This window comes from Excalfactoria chinensis, chromosome 3 (genome assembly GCF_039878825.1).
Source record: "Excalfactoria chinensis isolate bCotChi1 chromosome 3, bCotChi1.hap2, whole genome shotgun sequence".
Lineage (NCBI taxonomy): Eukaryota > Metazoa > Chordata > Aves > Galliformes > Phasianidae > Excalfactoria > Excalfactoria chinensis.
The window spans coordinates 59,112,075-59,133,154 of NC_092827.1; the positions used below are offsets into that span (position 1 = coordinate 59,112,075).

Below are 21,080 nucleotides of genomic sequence, written 5' to 3' on the forward strand. Positions count from 1 at the left end.
TGAGCTCCTGTGTCAATAGGGATTATTGCAAAGTAGTGGTCATTAACCATGACCATCACCTTAGGACTTGAATCCTCACAGTGCAAGTAGCAGCTGCTTGTACTGCCACAGCATTAAGTCCCAGCACTGGTTGTCTATATATTCACAGCCAGCTGCCAGCACAGGCTGATGTCAGAATCTCTGAGCTCACACCTCTGGCTTGGTCATTGCTTCCTCAAGTTATACAGTGTCCCTGCCACCCTGGGTACAGATCCCAGAGGACTATCATGGAGGGTTGATGAGGAAAACACAGTCTAGCGATATGAAACAGTAGCTGTCAGCCCAATTACCTGTCTCAGAGAGAGCTAAACACAGTTATTATATCCACTTATGCTGAGTAACGATGTGGGTGCTCCTCTGTTTCCCCATTTCACTTTTCTCTTTTTCATAGAGGGACAGGGCAGCTCTTTTCTGTTACTTTAGCTAAGATCCTTCTCTGTTGTTTTCGGGTTTTTGTTTTTTTTTTCTTTGGTTGTTGTTGTTCATTATGATGTTGGGAAGCGTTACCACCTAAACCTGGCTAAGGCTAAGAGATTTCAATGCTCTCCCCGCTTCCTTTACTATGAGACTGAGATTCCTTGCTCACAATTAACTGCCCTGAGATTTAACTCTTCCTCTGGAGGGAGGGTTGCCTGGCTCATGGGATGATGCAATCTGCTTTCTCAGATTCTACTAAAGCCGGGGCTTTCCACAAGATAGTTTGCAGGCTGGCTCACACAGCACCTGGGCACTAAGAATGGCATCTAGTAGTTATTACAATGGGAAGCAGGTTTGCTATGCCCGCGGGAGTGCCCCCATTGTTCTGTCTGGATTACTGGTGCAGAGCTGGGAGAGAGCTCTATCCCTGCTAGTCTTCCCTGAGGGGAGGGATCCAGGGTGCAACAGATCCTCAATGTCCCCATTACACAGAACAGAACTGACTTGAACTGGGTCCACTAGAGTGGCTTCCAGCAATCTCCTCCTGCACCCTTTGGCTTCTACAGTTAGCTGGGGTTGAAGTTTTGAAACAAACAGCTTATTTTGCATATTTATTTACACATCACTTCCCAAGTACTCTCACTCATGCAGTCTCTCCCTCCAACTCATCTGTTGTTGCCTAGTAGCCAGCAATTAACACCTTTCCCCCTCTTTGACACACAAGTACGCCATCATCTGTCAAACTCATGCCAAGGTTTATCAGCATTGATGCAGTGGCTCTCTAGGCAAGACAGATCTCACTTAGGGTTTCACAGTTCCTCTTTTTGCCAGTTTTTCTTCCAGTTATTGTTACCGTTCAGCTTTTCATTTGCCACCACCACAAACACACGCTTATTCAACCTATTGCCCCAGCTGCTATAGCCAAGCAGCTCATCCCAACCAGGAGGACATGTCAGAGATCCCAGTTCTGACGCTGACAAAATGTCACAGCTCATTTGAGCCTCTCAAATTCACAGAGCGACACGCTCCACGGATCATGAGCTCGTTAGCAAGGGCTCAATCTCCTTTCAATAGGCTGATCCAGATTGCTAATTCCCCAAAGTTGTTGCTTCATTAATTCACCCACTCATTAACTCACAAAACCAATAACTCACACACTTAGGAGCAGAACAGCCGCCTGCTGAAGGGGAGAGCTCTCATCCTTTCTTCTCCACCTGTGTGACAGCACGGAGCCACAGCAGCCCGACTGCTGGTGGAACCACTTCAGAGGCTGCGATCAGAACCTGCCGAGGAGGTACTTATGCAAAGAGCAGACCTACCTTGTGCCCGCTCTGCTCTGCTCCAGCCCAGCTGCTCCCAGTGGGAACTGTGCTCTGGGCAGCGCGGATCCCCGCCAGCTGCAGCAGATAGATAACGCTAGATGGTGCCGTTCTCCTGTGGGAAGAGGTAGAAGGTGTTGGGCTAAATGAAGCGCGGTGAGCAGCCTCTGGAGCGCCCAGGGGTGTCTGGAGCGCCTTGGGTGAGGAGAGGGTGGAAGGGAGAGCCTCGGATTGTGTCCCCCCCCCCGTCTGCCGGCGGTGCGACCGGGAGGGAGCCACAAGCCAATGGCCAGGAGGCAAAGCAGCTTTGCAGAGGGGATGCCCTGACGTTTCCCTGCACGCTCAGTTCCAGCTACACAAGAGAAGCGTAAAGTCAAGGGCAGCAGCTCTTGGCCTCGGCACTGCCCATCCCTGCAGCAGATGGGGGGCTGCTACAGCTCCACAGCATCAGGGCCACGGAGGAGACAGAGCCTGAGCACATCCAGCTAGTGGGGGTAAACTTGCACTCTTACAAGTACAAAGACATCTAGGCTCAGAAGTTAACACAGATAGAAACTTCTGTCTTTACCAGCCAGTACCCACCTGCATGCACACAGCTCTCGGATGAGGAGCCCAGGTGTCCTGATACTGCTCCTCCCTCCCCTGCTGGCGCAATACAGCCCCTATCCATGCAGATCACACCCACTGTTGGCACCAGACCTGTCCAGCAGCAGCCCAGGCTCCTGTCCTAGCACCAGCGCTCAGAAACCCCTAAAGCTCCCACATGTTAGCTCACAGAGCTCTGCTCCGTGGTAGGCACATCTACAGCTGTGAAGCAGAAAGCCAGCCACACCGAAGGTGGTCAGAAACCAGATTTAAGCAGAACAGGGATCAGCTGTGGTGATCGAGCACGGCTCAGTCAGCACAAGCTTCTGACCTTAATGCTCAACCAGCCTTCTATGCCTATATTCCTTCCTACTCAAATCCACCTTGATTAATCCCTTCCTCTATTACTGATCCTTCCACTAAACACCCCCTATCAGTCCTTAACACGTCCCCACATTCCTCTTCAAAAATCTCTTAATCAGTTCCTACGCAATCCCAAAACATTCTTCCTGATCCCCTTCCATCCAGAGCCCTGTACGGTGAAGGCAGCCAGACCTCTTTCTTAATTGGCAAAGTTTTCCGGGGAGTTTCCCTGCTGACTCACCCTGATGGGTTTCACATCCTTGAATGGTCTCAGGAAGCAGCCAATTCAGGGTGCGCTCATTAGGTTACTACCAATTAAGTTACCAAGGTTCGCCACCTATTGTCGTTCCTCTGATTCCCTCCCTTTCTGTGTGTTTATGATGATTAGGAGCTGCCTTTAGTTGGATGGCTCAACAGATGCCCACAGGTCTGGTTAGAAGTAAATGAAAGGAACTCGCACCTTTCTTGTTGGATTCTTCTCAACACCTGGTTTAATTAGGGGTTGCTAACAAATGGCAAAGTGTGAACTGGGGATTCCAAATCTCTGTGTGACAGAGGATGCTACCGTCAGCCCCCATGGCACCAGGAATCTACTACATCTAAGGCTATGGAGGAGACAGGTGCTCCTGGCGTCAGTGGTGTTACCATAGAGACAATGGTCATGTCTTTTGTGAGAACAGCTGGCATAAAATACCTTATCCTCTGAGCTCTGTTGAATAGCTAGTGTTTACCACGTGTATTGCACACTGTATCTTAGTCACCCTGAATCACACAGCCACCGAAGAGCTGGTTCTCTTTCAGCTGCTGTCTGAGCATTAGAGTCCTTCCTTTCTCTCATAAGGTGGCCTTCTCCAAGGTGTACTCCAAGGTGTACTGGGGCAAAGAGGGTTCCTGCTGGATGCAGAGATGTTACATTGCCAGCTTCTCTGGGTATGGGTGGAGCAGATGCCATGATCTGATGCAGTGTTCTTCCAAGTTCTAGCTTTCCTGAGTAAAAATTTGTCATGGTTTTGTGCTGTCAATATTCTACATCATGACATCATGTGCGGTATGAACTGTTTTGGTGGTATAAGAAAGTGTAATAGAGGGTATGTGGAAGTGTAACAGAGGGTATGTGGAAGTGTAACAGAGGGTATGTGGAAGTGTAACAAAGGGTATGTGGAAGTGTAACAGAGGGTATGTGGAAGTGTAACAGAGGGTATGTGGAAGTGTAATAGAGGGTATGTGGAAGTGTAACAGAGGGTATGTGGAAGTGTAACAGAGGGTATGCGGAAGTGTGGAAGGTTCATGCTCCAGATCTGTGGAATGGCAGCATCCCGAGTACTCAGCCCTTGGAGGAAACTACATATCCCAGGGGACAACGCGGCCAGAGATGAATCACCAGAGGAGGAGGACACACATATAATCTCGCTCCCAGGCTGGAACGTCCCTCTTTTCGCCCTGTCTATCGCTTTGGAGCGCTCCATCCCTGCCGTCTCGCTCTATCAGCAACGTTCCAGCCTGTCGCCTAGAGATTGCAGTAGGCCCCCGGTTCTCCGGGACTCTTTTTCTCTCTTTCTTTTCTCTGCCTTGTTTGATATAGTAGTTGTAGTTATATTGTATCATATTGTGTCTCGTATTTAGTAAAATAATTTCCTTCCTTAGATTGCTGCCGTTGTTTTTGTTCATTTCCCCTTCTAGGGGCAGCAGCCTCTATCACGGATAAATCTAGATAACCCGATTACAAAATTGTTTAATAAACCTAAAAAAAACAGAGGAAAGGATGGGAGGAGAAACAATGTCAGCCAACCTCAGTCCAACAGCATAGAATTGGAAGAACAACCCATTCCCTCCCAATTCAGGCATATATTGATTACCAAAGGGCTCCAGCAGGTGAGATCACCATAGCAGCACACTGTAAAACTGCTGTAGTGTTAAGTTCTGCCTTAAGCAGTGAAACATTTAGAGGCAAACCTCAGCACTCCTTATCCCAGGGTCTATTTTAAGCTCTTCTAAGCTGGAGAATCATTAATATTTCAGTCTAACTTATTTAAAATTCAAATACAGCCTTCCAAACATTGGTCTGTGTCCTCCACCCAGAGCAGGAGACCCATTAGCTAGTTCCGGTGTCTCCATTACATAAGAAAACAGCAGTGAGGGGAAGAACAGAGCTCCACTGAACTTTACACTTAACAGACCATAATTGGTTGTCCAGATCCTTTTGTACTTCTTGTTGTTTATTTTATCAGATGTTAAAAGCTGCCACTCCTGCCTTTTCCTGCAGAAAGGGAAAGCATTTAGCTGCACGGCACTTCTGATTCGTTGCAAAGCATTGCTTCCAGGATATGAACAGATTCCATTTATTTTTAATGGCGATACACATGTCTACATGGACAAACCTATTCTTTAGGAAGGTCTTCATCACAGAAATGGCACTGTGTTCATAAAGCCTTTATCTGTTGCAGTTAAGTCTTAATCAACTGGCAAGTCTAATTCCCACTGCCACTTCCTTGCAGGTATTACTTTACCCCTCAGAGGGGACAACTGATCAACATCTTGAATAGTCTGCGACTCAAAATGCAATTAGTGATATGGCTTTTCAGTGCCAAAGTAGCTCGTTTCTACAGTGCTCCATAGAAATGTGATGGGTTGGCTTGCCAAAGCATGTCCCCCTGCTATGTTTACCCCTGTATGTTAGCCACAATCAGAAATAGGTTAACAGGAAGGTCCAGGCCTTATGACACGTTCAGAAATAATATACAGATAATATACTCTGTCTCTTCTTACCACAAGCAATTGTGAATGACAGAAAACAAAGCAGTGATTTCAAATCTAGTCAGTATGCTGCCATGGCAAATATAAGCCCTGCATCCACCAGTCCATATGAATCCTGGCTTAAAGAGTTGGTTTGTTTTTCTTTTAATGAGCTATACCTTTCTAGAAAGAACGGCAGGCAATGTGCCCAGCTATTGCCACAGCTGCCACTGACAGAGATGCAGGTTCCTCCCCTCATCTGTGAGGCATTAACTGCCTCTTCTGTGAGGAGCAGAGAGGATGTGCAAGCCTAAATCCCATTGCAGGATCAAGAAAGATTATGCAAAAATCCAATAGAAGTATTTTCCCAGCAGGGAGACTCATGCCAAAGAGAATAATGCGGTCGTCAAGATTGCTCAGCAAATAGTGCAGTTTAGGAGAGTCCATGTCACAAGCAGAGTACCGGGCAGGTTACACTTGTCTTTCTCATAAAGTAATATGAAAACACCATCTGGGAGATCAATACAAACCAATGTGTAACCCTCAAGGCTGCCACCAGAAAGAGGGACGTGTCAGTGCAGGCAGGTTTGTGTCAGTTTCTCACTTCGTACGGCCATTTCTACAGGAAACGGCAGGCAGCATCTCCTGGAAATGAGTGTAGAAATCAACTCAGCACCACTTGTTGGGCAGAGACAGCTCATGCAGGGCAGGCTCTGTACCACTGCAGGACCCAGGGCCCACAGGAGGCCACTGCAAGAGCATTGTGACGCTGGGATTTGTGATGGGATGCTTCATGATGGGCCCCTGGGATCTCTGTTGTTCAGGCTAGCAGCTGGCTTGTAAATTCCTTGTGAGTTTAAAAGAATTCCCTTCCTGTCCAGCTGCTTAGAGGAAAAACTACTGTGATGGTTATTCTTGCTACTCTGGTTCCTTTGTAGGAGGGATGGGGATACAGCTATAGGCCGGATTATAGGGATAGGATCAAGCTGCTGCAAGATGCGATGCAGAGACCACTCCCAGGAAGCAGCTTCCATGACTTGCTGGCCTTCTGTTGCCTTCACGTCCTGTCATCAGTCCCAGCACCGAAAACTCAGCTAGGCAGACCTTCCCAGCAATGGAAGCCATTTGCTAGAGAGGAACCAGAGACACTTCATCAAACAGTTCATCCTATTTTAAAAACTGTCCATGAGAATTTTGGAGCAGTTCAGACATGTGTGTTCGCACATTATCTTTCATTCTCACTTTGGTAAAAACTCAATGGCCAAACTTCTACCTTGTTAGCACTGTGGAAGTGGTCACACATCTCATCCATCTCCTCAAGGCCAGGTCTCAAAAACTTGTGCTGCCGGCCCCACCGGCTTTCTCCTCTCCATTCCAAGCCATGCCCTTCCTTGCAGGGCACCATTTCCTTATGGTCTTGTCAACAACAAAGCTCCAGTCTGCAGCATGCAGACGAGGCCATCTCAGGCATCCCATTTCTGGCAGGCCTCCTGCTCATCCCCAGGCACTTGCTGCAGCCAGGCTATGCAGGGTCCCTCTGTGCACGCAGCTGCCTCACACGTGTGCCGATCCAAACAGGACAGCCAGATCCACTCCACGGCCTGAGCTAATAGGCAGGATACTCAAGCTGTTCCAACAAAACAGCCTCCTGTGCTTCAGGTTGCTTGGTCTCCAGTCCCTACACTAATGGCTGTTTGGAGGCCTCATATTAACGAGTAACAGGATAGCATAAATACATAAACTTTGCACAAGGACAGGCAGAGGATTACAGCTGTGCACCTCAGGCACAGTCTGATGGGAGCTGCTGCTTTAGTCTGTTCTTCCTGATTCTGCTGAGCTGGTCGGTGATTAGACACCTGCAGTACGAGCCCACGGGTGCAATATGAAACAAAGGAGGAAACAGCATCCTGCATTGAGCGCTTCAGCGCCTGCCTTTCCTGCGACCAGTGCAGGTATTTACTGACAATGGATTTAGCATCTGAGCTTCATAGCTAAGAACACAAACTCGTCTTGTGCTAATCAAGTGTGAGCCTACACACGGTACGATTCACTAACTTTTTCTTCCTACCTCACTGAAAACTGTCGCCTATTTTGAATTGAACAGAGCTTTTTCCTCAGTTTTGTGAACTATCTGACCAGCCACACATGGATGGTTTAGAGAAACTTACACCCAAGTAACAGTTAAGTTCCGCAATGAGCTCCCTTTAATTCGCATTAAAAACTGAATGTCAATCAACAACAAATGAACTGTCAGGAGCAAATCAAACTCACTGAAAAGATAAAGCAAAAAGAGGAAAAGCTGGAAAAAAAAAGAACAACACACAGACACATTAGAAGAAAATTTTAGTTGTATTTTATTTAATTAATGAAAATCTACCTTAAAAACAAAAATCAGATTTGGTAACCCAATACACTGGATTTGAGAAAGCTTCAAGCTTTTAAGCACAAGCCAGAAGTCACAGTCTCAAATGAGAGTTTCAGAGGCCAAAGCAATACACCGGAACAAAGTGGGATCGTTAGGTGGAGCCATGCTCCTTGCACCGTTAGCGTGGCTTCAGGCGCGATATTTTTCAGCTGTCAGTTACAAGAAGCTTTTGTACTTGTTTTACAGTTATGTTTGTTGCATTGCTTACCTAGGCCCTGGATTAATGGAGAAAACGAGCAAGTTGAAGCACTTGCCTGTCCAATTACTACCAACAGACAATTTACATTGTGATAAAGCTAGCTTTATTTAAATGAGGTTCAGACAAGAATTAACTTTACATATTATTAACAGCTTTGGAGCTACAAACATAAGAATTGGGATTACACAGGTCATGCTACTGTTATTTCATTTTACCTGCTGCATTTATTGCAATATGGCTTAACGTACATAGGGATACAATTTGTACAAATTCAGCCAAGTTTGCACTTGTAAGGTGTTATTAAGAGCACGATTAACTTGCAAGCCAATTTAAACCTGTGGAAACCAACAGAGACTGTTGGAGTTGCCCAAAGCTAGGGGGGAAAAAGCTGCCGCTAACGATGGACAGAGACAGACTGGATTGTTTGAAACCACATTGTTCAGCTTTAAATATTTATATAATTTGCTCTGAGGTAAGGAATAATCTCTTGATGCTTCCACGCAGGGCAGCACCAGATGGTGCAATCACACCAGTGCAATCAGTCACATTGCTTGCTGTATGTGCAGCCCCGAGGAGAGGCGAGCACCTGCTGTAACAAGAGCATTTGTACACTAAGAGTTGGTTTTAAAATAAATTACTATACAGGTAGGATAGTGAGCTACTGTTCGCTTGGTGGCATCGGTTTCACAAAGTGCCATCTGGAACCTTCACTTTAGAAATCAGAGCTGAAAGGATTGACTTGCACCCCATGTTTGATTCTAATGTAAACAACAAAAGGAAGGACCTACTCCTGCTGGGGACAGGCATCCCAGTGAGGCTTCTTTCTGCCTTTAGATCACCCTGCTCACCCCAGTTTGCAGCTCTTCTCAGTTCAACCCAGCTTAGGTGAAGGTTGTTAGGAACTCAGTACTACAAGCTTTTCTTCAGCCTTTTGCAATCCAAGGCAGAATTCATTACCAAGCCCTTACCCTCCCTACTCGCCCCCCTCAGGGGATTGGTAAAAGCAACAAGGATCTCAAGAAATGGGGAATACTGTGATGGGATGGTTCAGGTATAGGTTGGGAAAGAATACAGTATGAATATTAGATGATGTCGGTGAAGGTAACATCTTGGGGATAGATGGGGCTGTGATCAGGACTGAGAAGACTCTGCCAAGAGCGGGGTGTGATTTCGGGTTGTGGTAGGCCTGAGGCTGCTGAATGAGCAAGACAGCAGGGAAAGGGTAAGCCTAAAGGGTACTCAGAAACCTGAGAGGACTGCAAGTTGAAGGGACATTGGTCAGCACAGTTGGATCCGAAACAGGTCAGGGCTCTCCTTTTGTCTTTAGAAATATCAAAATTCTACATTAAAATCAGAACTGGGCTTATGATTTACATATAAATATTCAAAGCATGACTGCCAAATTTTTTGAGAGATTTTACAAGGGGATAAACCTGGAACAATAAATAGGAAACTAAATGTTATTGAATTCCACTCCACCAGTATGAATTCCCTCTCCAGGCTACTCTACAAAATTCCTTTAAGGGTATGCCTAAACAGTACAGAAGTATCAGAGCTCTACATTAAAATAAGAAGTGGGATTAAGACATACATATAAATATTCAACACGTTACAGTCCAGTCTCGAAACCTGAAGTCTTGAACAACAGAAAAAAAAAGAGTACTGTCAACCTCCTTTCAAGCTACTCTGTAGAAATAAATTCTGACTAAATCAGGCCCGCACAATCGAAGGACAGATAGAGATACCTGAATGGGACTGAAAGGCAGCAATCTTGAGCACCTTGCTCAAAAATCTGTGCGTGATCCAGTTCCTGCTGTTTGACAGACGCACCTTCTATCAGCCAGAAGTCTCATGTGTTCTCTTCGGTCAGCTCTCCTCTTCCCTTCAGCACAGAAGTCGAGCAGCAGCTGTGGCCGCTCACTGGTCAAATCAAGGCAGCTACGGAAGATGGTGGGAGTAAGGGGGACCGCAGAAAGGAGGTAGGGGTTTTAGGGATGAACAATTCAAGAGGATGGGACGGACAGGATGGGAAAGTTAAGTGAGGGGACGGCAACAACTCTGACACAAATTTTAGTGGTCTGTCCATTCACTCTGATGTGCATCTCCAGTCTAAATGGGACATTTTCAGCAGAGGCAAATGACCTTTGAATGGGACACGTGTGGATACACCCAATATTAAAGGCATTGGTTTTTAATGACAAAAAAGGTGAAGTCTTCAAAAGAGCAGGTGTTAACATCCAAGAATAAAGGGTAGTGAATTAAGCTCCTGGTTCTCTCACAGGATTGTCAGTTGTTCTCTAGCACTGGTATCTCTCAGAACGCCACACGGATCCTTAGCATGACTGAAAGAGAAAAAGCAGTAAAAAAGCTTTATTAATGACAATTTACCTCAAGAGGATCTTAGTATCTTTCTCAAGCAGTTTTAGAAATGGATTTGAAGACAGTCATATGGCTTAGTTAAGCAAGCACACCAAATACCTGCGTGAGAGACTATAACTGTCACCTTTTCTGATTCACGCTCGTGGATTAAATCCTACACAGACTTGTATTACAGGTGTTTAACCTAGGAGAATTGGAAATCACCATTTTTTACCTCCTAGAAATATCACACTGAACTACAAGCCAAGACAAAGGCCTTTTATGTGAGAGTATCTGTATGGAAAAAAGCAAGGTACTAAGTAGCCTGAGAGACAGTAAAGACTGTGTGGGGAATTCTATGGCCAGTTAAAGTAGGGAGCAGTTGTCTTTTCTGAAATAGAGGAGAAAAAAGGGAAAGAAAAAAACTACTTACATTCAGTGCCTCAGGAGCCAACGAGTTCTGACTTTGTGGACCATCACAATCTATGTCTTCTTGGCAACCATCGTCCTGCCATGTTTGTGTTTTTCCATCTTCCACTAGTGGGTGACCGTCTTCCTCCCTTTCTCCACACGTTTGTTTACCTATATGTTGGTCTGAGATCTCCACAACTTTTCCAATCTCCTTTTCCTTCAATTTTGCTTGGCGTATGTCTAGGATGTCTTTGGTTGAATCTTCTGAGGTACTTATCTCTAATGTTGAGTTCTCAACTCTCACTCTATCCCTTGAAATGTCTTCAGGAGTAGTCACAAAGTCAGAATTCTGACTTGGTCCATCTTCCAGCGCCTCAGAAGTTAACAGGATGTCTTTTGCTTTTTCTACAGCTGCATGAATATCTGCAGACTCTGTTAATGTAACATGCTTGTTTAGTCGGGACTGCTGGAGCTCCTGCTCTTTACTTGATACCTCTTCTTCCTTTACTACCTGCGTACTTTCCAAAAGTTCAGGTAAAGCCATGTCTGACGGGCTTTTCCCTCTGGACTTAGTGTGCTGTTCTGACTCTAAGGCAGCTGTCTCTTCTGTTTCTGTAAGTTTGTTAACAGCAGTCTGGATGACGTTCAATACGATTTTTGTACTCTGGGACTCTATAGTCCCAGTTGGAACAACATCCGTCTCAGATTCCGCGTGGGAGAGAGTGAGACCATCACTTAAAGGAGCAGTGTTTTGTTTGGGCTGATCCATACTCCAGAAACTCTCTTGCTTCTCTGATATTCCATTAACATAAGCGTGAGTTACCTGAGGCTGAGGTGCTTCCACGGTACCAGGCTCTGCAGTCTCACAGCCTGAATAGTTGGGAGTAGAAGCTGGGACTTCATCAGAAGCCATTTGTTCTGGTGTGGTTGCCAAGGGGTCTACAGTTTTGGCTGTGGGCGTAGCAGCTTCTGCTACAACATGCTCTTCAGCTGCTGCAGCTGCTACAGGCACAGGCACTTCCAGAGCCTCTGAGCTTTCAGCTGGTGGGGAGGCCGAGTCACAGCCTTCCTCTTGCACAGAGAAAACTTCTTGCTGGACAGCTGTTGAACAACATTCATCATCCCTCACAGCTTCCTGTTTTCCAGACTGAAATTCTTCGACTGTTTCCATCAACTGGCCATTTATGTTTTCTTGTTTCTGAAAGTCTTGACTGTTTGAGATTTCTGCAAGTTCTTGTTTTGTTTCTGCAGTCCTTTCTTCAGCTAAGCTGCTCTGTGTTTCACTTGTCTTAGGACTGATGTCAGTGCAGATGGTGCTTCCATTTTCAGTGACATCTAGGCATGCTGATGCTAAAGTAGATTCGTCTTCTTCGGTCTTGGGAGGGTGCTCAGTGAGAGCATTATCAGACAGTGAGCGTGTTTCAGTTTTGAGCATGGAATCTTCTATTTTACCACTTTCGATTTCATCACTTTGGGAGAGAGTTTCAGCTGTTTTTTCTATGCGTTCTGGCTCTAGGACAGGGACAGGATCTTTTGCTGTAATCTGCCTGCCATCCCCATCCCTCACACTCTGCTCAGCAGCCTCAGCTGCTTCTGAGCCAGTTGTCTCTGATGTAAGAGCTGAGGCTTCTACCTCACTGTGCATTGGGACCTCAGCAGCAATGACTTCTGAGCTCTTTACTCCAAGGAGCACAGCATCATCTTCCTCTCTCTGTGCAGGTGCCTCGCTAGGAACTGCTTCGATACAAGTTTGCTCTTGCAAGACTAACTCAGGAGTTTCATCTTGACTCTCAGGACTGACAGGGACCTCTGCGACAACCGCTTTTGCACCCACTGGTCCCACAGGGAGTGCTTCACCCTCCCCTTCAAGTTCTGCAGGCTCTTCTCCTGTAGATCCTAACGCTGAGGTTTCATCTTCAATCTCATTCTGCACCTGTGGAGAATGGTAATAGTCCTGTAAATAAGGGTGTGAGCTGGGGGAGACTGAGAATACTCTGGATGCAAGAGCAGCAGAATATAAGACCATGAGGGGAGTGGGGTTATGCAAAGGACGTGAGTTGATGATGTTGAGTTTCCTGGGCCACTAAGATCCCAGCATGTCCCGTTTGACAGGACACAGCTCAGGAAACAACGGACAGCTGACACATCTGGAACACAGACTAAGCCAGAAAGATGGTGAAAGAAGGTAGAAACAAATCAGTCATAGTAACTCCTGCATGACATGGAGATAGTGACGTGATTTCTATTTCTCCCTTTGCAGAAGTGCCTCAGCTGCAACTGTCTATGCCTGTGACTGAAGCTACCAGTTCTATGTAAAGTATCATACAGTATCTTCAGTCAGTGTGCTGCATGCTAAAGACAATTGTTTTCAGCACCTTCTGATCCATGCATAATATCACCCACACCCTTTCTGTAGGAATTACATTCACCACACTACTCTGCAGCACAAATATCTGCAGCTGCTTCTTCTGGACCTCTGTGCATCCGTCTCATTAAAAACAAACGTCAGTTACTACACAACAAGGGTCTTTGATAGGAATATTGCCACAACCTGGTTCTAAATCAGGTGTCAGATCAACATTTGTGTTTTATGTAATACTTACTGCAGCCTGCACTTCTGGAATATGGTCATCTCTCCTCTCATCTACTGTCAAGTCTGTTTGGGGCACTTTCTCTTGTTCTGAAAGCTTCTGCTTTGCTAATTGCTCCTCCTTGGGAGTTACTGCTTCGCTGTCTTGCGATGAAGGTTCCTCTGTTGTTCTCTGCACTTCAGCTATTTCTTCATGGTCTTCTACAACTACTTCTTCACACATCTGCTGGTGGCCTTCATCTCTCAATAAATCCACACTTTCATCTCCTTCTGCACTTTCTTTCACTGCAGCAGACATTCCACTTTTCTCTAAACCTTCGTGTACCCTCTCTTCAATTCCATTTTCACCCTGAACACTCCCTGTACCTTCCAGGGGCTGGACATCATCCTCCAGCTTTTCTCCTTTTTTCAAGGATTGTTCAAGCAAAATCGTTCCCTCACCTACAATTTTCTCATCTTTAGCATCATCTTTCTCTTCTGACTCAGTTTCTTGCACGGTTGAAATTACAGCTGCTGTTATGGTTCTTTCAGAATCCAGCTGCGCTACATCTGAAGACTTCACTCTTTCGGCAACTTCATGAAGAACTTTTTGGGTCTGTCTGTCTAATTCTTTCAGATTTTGTTCTGTGGCCTCTACTTCCTGTACAGGTGTGACCTCCTCTGTAGTATTTGGAGTTTCTATCAACTGTGAAACAGCAGAAACCATTTCAGTTGTCTCTTCAGCAAAGGACACTTCCATCGTTTCTTCAGCACAGGAAGCTTCTGCTGTCTCCTCTAGAGCAGTCACCGCCTCTGAGGTTAACTCTAGCTCACTTGCTGTGGTATCATCACTTACATCCTTTCTCATCTCTGGCATTGTCTTAGCAACTACCATTGCTTCTTCTACAACAACTTCTGATTCAAGTACTTTCCCAGTTTCTTTCTCTTCCTCTTCCTCCTGCTCAATGCACTCTGTCAGAGCAGCAGATATCCACGATGGTGATCTTTCTTCAATGCTGGTAACTGCTCTTTCCCCTTCTACAACACTAACAGTAACTGCATGTACTAGCCCTTCATTGGCTTGCTTAACACTTAGCGAGTCTTCTGGTTTTTCAACTCGTTCTTCCTCTGAGCTTCTTTCTTTCAATACTTCAGCGTCTTTTACTTGCTGGGCTTCAATTTTCTCTCTCTCTGCTGCTTCATATTCAGACAAAGGAACAACAGCTGGAATGTCCGAATCTTCTTCAGCTGTTTCTGCCATGTCGTCTCTTGCTTGCTTAAGATGAGCTGCTTCTGGCTTCCCATCTGACTTCTTCTTCCTGCGGCCGGGCATAAGTTTTCTAAACGGAACCCATGATTCATCTTTTCCAGGCTCACCATCTGATGTTGAATGCTCCAGGCTAGATCCTGTGACAGAGTCTTCAGTTCTCTCTTCCATTCTTGTTTTGGATTTTCTTCTTGGAGTGACTAACCTTTTGAATGATTCCCATGTTGAAATCCCTTCACCTTCAGATGGGCTTCCAGCTTGTTCTGGAGAGGAATTTCCTTGTCCTTGATCACTCTCCTGAGAGCTAGTAAGAATCGCATCTGTTGCAGTTTCTTTGCTTTGTCCAGATTCTTCTATTTTTTGGCTTTCCTGACCAAGCTTATGCTCAGATTCTTCATCGGATGACGATGATTTCCTGGCTCTTTTCTTTGAAGAACCTACACATATAAAAGCTTCCCAAGACACAGAGGTGTCAACCTTTCTTTTTGGCTCTTCTGTGACTTTCTCTGGTTTCTGGTCCATTCCATTTTCTTTCAACTCTACCTGATTTTCTTCAGCTGGGTTTTCAGTGACCGACGTTGCAGTGCTCTTTGTCTTATCAACTTCTTCTTCTTTGTCACTTTCAGAAGGTCTTCTTACACGTTTCTTGGGAGTCACCATCTTTTTAAATGATGCCCAGGGTGTCACACTTTCTCTTTTCCTCTCCACATCTGAAACAGCAGCATCTTCATTTTCCGAGACTTGTGTTCCATCTACAGATTTTTCCAAGGAAGGAATTTCATTCAGCTCCTCAGGAGAAGAAGCAGAACTCTCTGCTTTTTGTTCTTCCGGGCTATCTGGGGAATCTGATAAGTGTTGAGTTAATTCTCCTTGCTCCCCTAACTTAGATTCTTCTCTTTTGCCTTTGTGCTTCTTTCCAGACAGTTTTTTTAATCCAGTACCTGTAAATAGTTTCTTTAAAGGGCTGCCTTGTAATTTAGTTTTTTCTTGAGAAGAGAGCAGTTCGGCTTCATTTGTGATACCTTCTGGAGGCCTCTTTCCACTTGCTTCCTCAGGAGTTATTTCTGTGGTTATTTCGCCTGGTTTGGTACCATCAGTGCCAGTTTTGCCTTGCAGTCCTTCATCAGTGGGTTTGACTGACTGTTGATCATCCTCTGTGTCAAAAGACTGTTCAGAAGTAGAAAAGGACTTTGGTCCAGCAGCATCCAGAGCCAGTTTTGCCTCATCTTCTTTGCTTGCCTTCTTCTCTGTGGTTCCATCCTGAGCTTCTCCTTGGGTCTCTAACTTTTCATTGACAACTTCTGCTGTGGGTGAAATTTCCAATTCTGCTGCCTCCGTTTTTTCATCAAACATTTCCTTCTCTACTAGAACAGGTTTACTTCCGTCTATTCCTTCAGATTTTTTTAAATCTTCACTAGAACTTTCCGTTGCTAACAAAGATCCTGTTCCAAGTTTCTCTTCAGAGGATACTTCAGTTCTGTCATTTATTTCACATTTCTCCATTGACTCCAGATCTCTTCCTACAGGTAGGACTTCTGTGGATGCCTTCAATTCTCCATTCACACCTGTGGTGATTACAGGCATCACTGACTTTGTTGTAAGTGGTTTCTCTGTCACCTCACTTTCTTTCTCTCCTTCTTCAGTTTTTTCTTCCTTTTCACCAAGATCTTCTGAGACTTCCACCAATTTACTTTCTTGATCTTCGGCTTTTCCCTCCTTGGCACCTGCTGTAGCAACTGCTGCTGCTACATCTTTCTCATCATGCTCAGTTACCTCCTCCTTCTCACTCGCACCAAATCCTATGGCAGTCTTCGACTCCTGCTTTTCCTCTTCAGTCTGCTCTTTCTCCTGTGTTTCAATAGTTACTGCTGTCACATTCTTCTCTTCAACTTGCTTCTCAGACTCTGATTTCTCCTTTTCACTGGTTTCAGTCATTAACGTTGCTCCCTCTTTTTCTTGCTCTTCTTTTGTAGGAGACTGTTGTTCATCCTCTTTGGGCTTCCTAAAACTCTTCTTCTTTCGAAATCCAGTCCATCCCTGAGAAAAAAACTTTCTTAGCGGTGAAGCAGTATCAGTGGCTGAAGCAGATGACTGAGAACAAATCTCATTTGCTTCCGGTGTTTTAGGAGATTCATCTTCTGGTTTTTCATTTTTCAGTGCGTCTTTGGTGTTGTCTTCTGCAGAGGGTGCATCTTCAGGCATCACTGTTTCTTCTGAGCTGACTTCTTTTTGATCACCAGCTCCTTCAGTGACTTGTGGTTCTTTTTTTACAGTAAGCAGTTGAACTGGTTCTGATTTTCCTGTCTTCTCCTTCTTTACTGTGAATCTGAATCCAACAAATTTAAAAACCTTTTTAAAGCCCAGATCATAAGACTGCGGCTCAGATGCATGTTCAGCATCTTCTGCATCTTCTTCCAAAGACGGCAACCGCTTATCTGCATGAGCGTCCCCCTTCTCAGCAGCTACACCATCCTTAGTGCTTGAGTCAGATGGACTTGTCTCCATAGTTTGGGCGTCGTCTTCCTTCAGAGTTACACTGGAAGGTTCGGTTTGTTCAACTGTTAAAAAAAGAATATTTTCCTTCTTGATTTATTATTGTAATATACCTTTATATATATATATATACACACACACACACACACACACACACACACACACATATATATATATAGCTTTCCTAAGCCTTTATGTGCTACTGTTAAAAATTTCTGAACTAGTCTTTTTCTCATCAAAGATTACTTTAATCCCTCTCCTTCCTCATTTCATTGTATATATTCTTGCAAAGTTTATACACAATTGCACCTTTAAAACTCATTATTTTCTTCACTTTTGCAGCACTTTTCTTCTTTTGGACCGTAGAACAGATTTATGAGACAAACATTTCATTTCTACCCAATTATTACTCAAAGAATGTAAAGAATTGTGTACGTAATTATTTCTGAAGTAAAGCTCAGAATCCTCTCCCTGCAGAAGGAAACCTTGGGGAGTGGGAGGGTTGAAGTACTGACCTACATTGACAGCAAGTAAAGGAAAGCTTATTTTACAGTTCTGTCCCAAAAGAACAGTGAAATGTGAAAATGCCCACGAGAAATTCCCTAATTTTCTTGAAAACTTGTAAACCCCAGGACAGTTGCATTACAACATATTTGTTTTAAAGATCATAAATCCTGGAACAGTCCCACGTATCACATCACCATTTGTCACGGTTAACCTGTGACATAAGCCAGACATAAGCATCATCTACAGCAATTCAACACTGCTCAAAATTAATGAGGTTGTTACTAAGCAAGCAGGTAAAATCCTACCCTCCAGTCCTCACACATCCGTGTTTGCATTGCCTCTTTCTTGAGCACTGTTTGAATTTTTCATTTAGGACATTGGCAGCCACCCTCTCAACCTTGCTGGGACAGTTTATATGTTATCGCTCCTTATAGCCATGAGCTGAAGGAACTCACAGACTGGTATATAAGCTAATGATCCTGAAATGTGGCAGTTCAGAAGCCAGCACACATCGAGTTTAGAGCACAAAACTGCCCCATGCCCCCAGAGAAGTAACACTGTTTTACATACTTAAATAGTTATAATAACTCTAAATGCAAGCTCCAAATGAGCACTAAACTGTTATTGTTAGTCAGAATTTTAACAGGAATTGTGTGATCAACAACACACAATGATAAAAGTCTACAGCACGTACAAGATACCAAAAGATTCTTTGTCTTTGATCCTGTCAGGAGTTCAATTGAATATTGTTCTTGACACACAACTTCGTGTAACAGGTGCCAAGTGGAAGAGCACGCATGAGGCAGTGTGCTCTTCTTGCTGTTATGCCAAGGTGACCATCAAAACAATTGAAAAATCCAATGTTAATAGGCAACATCTTAGGAGAAGGCATAGTCCCCTTCATTAAGCTTCACATGTGGTGCTTCAATGCAGAAGGGCACGCAGGAAATAGCAGTGTTGTATGTGCTTTCCTTCACATACATCACTGCAATTCTCAAAAATTGATTTAGCATTTATTTGATCATTTATTTGGTCCATCTGTAAGTTGGATCCAACTGCAGTGAGCCTTCCTTTGCACAAGGGCTGGACCACTGAGCTCCAGAGGTCGCTTCCAGCCTAAATGCTTCCTCAGCACTGCTTGTACATGACCCTTTTAAGAAGGGCTGCATCTTTATAAGAACAAGGACAATGTACCTTGGGCAGGGCTGAAACAACTACAGAAAAATGAAGTCTATAGGCTCATAATAGGGCAAATTATGTTTACCTTATCATCAGCTTCCTGGTTGTTGCTTCCCAAGCAACATAAGCAAAGCTGTTTATTTTTCTTGTTATCTAGCAGCTTAAAATTACTTGCTTTATTCGTTAATTCCGATTCACTTAGAAGTGTGACCTTTGATAACAGCCCAGGTCCCTGAATTTTTCAAACAAGGATAGAAACATCCAAACTGAGTCATCCACATCTGAGTCAGGTTATGAATCAAACACATGTAGTTGTACACTCATCGTACATCAGGGTAAAGCCAAGGAACTGCTTTTGTATCCGTGTTCATTTATTCTTAGGTCCAGGAAAAAAAATGCATTCTCCTTGCCATCAAACTACGTAATCTGAACAGGAAGCTTATCATGGCTCAGCGGGAATTCACAAAGTCATTGGTATTTCTTCAAGTGCTACGGTACATAACACATCTCTAAATTACCTAGTAATAGAGAGATTCGATCTTTAATATACTCTCTAACACATATATAAATAGATACCTCAGTTACCTCTATATATGTATATTCATTTATACATATAAGCTTTGTTTTAATAGATATTTCCCTAGGTAGAGAAGGTGATATTTCTTCCCTTTGTCTATGCTATAAGCTTTTGTGTGTTTTTTCTCCAGGGTAAACCAGCTATGAAATTAAACACCTATCATTTAATGTCAAATACGGATTTGATCCTGAGCCAAGCATCCTAGCTCCTCTCATGTAAACAAGATTGACAAAGCCTCCCTCCTGCTCCTCCTCAGACCTGCACTGATGCCAGCATCCTTACTCTCACATATGGGATGCTCTGTCTCCATCTGATACGACTCAGATAAAGGTGAGTTGTGTGCCAGCTGGGGATGCTGGCTCTGTGCAGGAAAGCGCAGAAGTAGAAAGGTAGTGGGAGTACAAGAGAAGAGAAAAGGGACTGTAGACCCTCGTGGGCAACTGCTGAGCAGGTGGATACAGCTTTGTGAGGGTTCTCCTATCCTCCCACATGCAGCCCTTGGGAAGACACGCTTAACATTTTGAAGAAAAAAAAAAAGGTGCTTTTTTTTTTTGTTTGCTTGTTTTAAAGTTTATAGTTGCAGTTGAGTCTATGTTTCTTCCCCCCCTCCCCCCTCTGCTTCTCTTAAATTTGTTTCTAGGAATTTAGAGGAGTTTTGGGTAAACAGGACTGCTATAATAGAAGAATGATTGAGAATACAAACAAATGAGGTATTTATTTCCAAGGTGAGAGATGAGGCATACAACAAGTTGATAAAGGCATCTCTTCATACTCATGATAAGCACTCAGGGAATTTTTGCTTACTCTATTTGTAAACTGATGCATTCATAACTCATTAATATAAAGACACGGTAACATAAAAATAAAGAAATAAATAAAAATGCTCTGCAGGTGAAAAGAGCTGAAGAACTACTACAAAACCTGTAGATCCAACTGGTATATAGTAGGACCACAAATGGAATAAGAAAACAAAGATAACACACAAGTTCATAGGCATAGGCATAAGCTTTTAGGAACTGTTGAAGCAGGTCGACAGCACTGAGACCTCCCTTGCAAGGCCTGAAAACACACTGCCTCGCAATACTTCATTAAGGAAACTGCAGAAGAGAAAGACAACTTTACAAGAGTGACAAACATTTTTAATGCTAGACAGAAAAGCTGCAGCTCTGCTTCATATATCACTCAAGTGTCACTCCTTCACTGCACACATGGAAGGCGTTTCTCCCCTCTACTGCAGAGCTCAGCTGCCAGCCTCAGGGTGACTATCTGCCCTTGTTCCCAGCCCTGCTTTGCTGCTTCCCTCTGCTCCTTCTCATGTAAATCAATGCACCAGCTGCTCCAGCTGCCTTTCCCCAGCACCGGTCACAGGGTGACACAGCAGGCCAATCAGCCTGTGCCACCAGAGGTTGTGCTGCATTCAGGGCAAGCCAAGTGCCACTCACAACCATGCCATGACTCTCCAGGATTAACACTCAAATGATGTTTTTCTACCCAATGGTGCAGTTGGCTAAGAAGCCAACTATGCATGCTGATCTTGCTGTTCAGCAGCTGGATTCTTGAGTGATGTTTTTTATTAATGACATTCTTGGTGCCCAAACATTGTTAGCACACCTCTGAACGCAAAGCAAACAAGCAGCTC

General features: G+C 44.4%; 1 protein-coding gene across 2 annotated transcripts in view; it reads right to left on the bottom strand.

Moving 5' to 3' along the window:
- Nucleotides 1–7,793: 7,793 nt before the first annotated feature.
- The window catches only part of AKAP12 (A-kinase anchoring protein 12), a 31,105-nt gene continuing 17,818 nt past the window's right edge, over nucleotides 7,794–21,080 (bottom strand). For both annotated transcript variants that reach the window (XM_072331340.1, XM_072331341.1), the window contains 3 exons: nucleotides 13,453–17,243; nucleotides 10,872–12,782; nucleotides 7,794–10,422 (listed from right to left, as the gene is read on the bottom strand). In XM_072331340.1, the coding sequence (XP_072187441.1) occupies nucleotides 10,414–10,422; nucleotides 10,872–12,782; nucleotides 13,453–17,243 (5,711 nt within the window). In that variant the 3' untranslated portion in view covers nucleotides 7,794–10,413. The remainder of the gene's footprint in view (nucleotides 10,423–10,871; nucleotides 12,783–13,452; nucleotides 17,244–21,080) is intronic.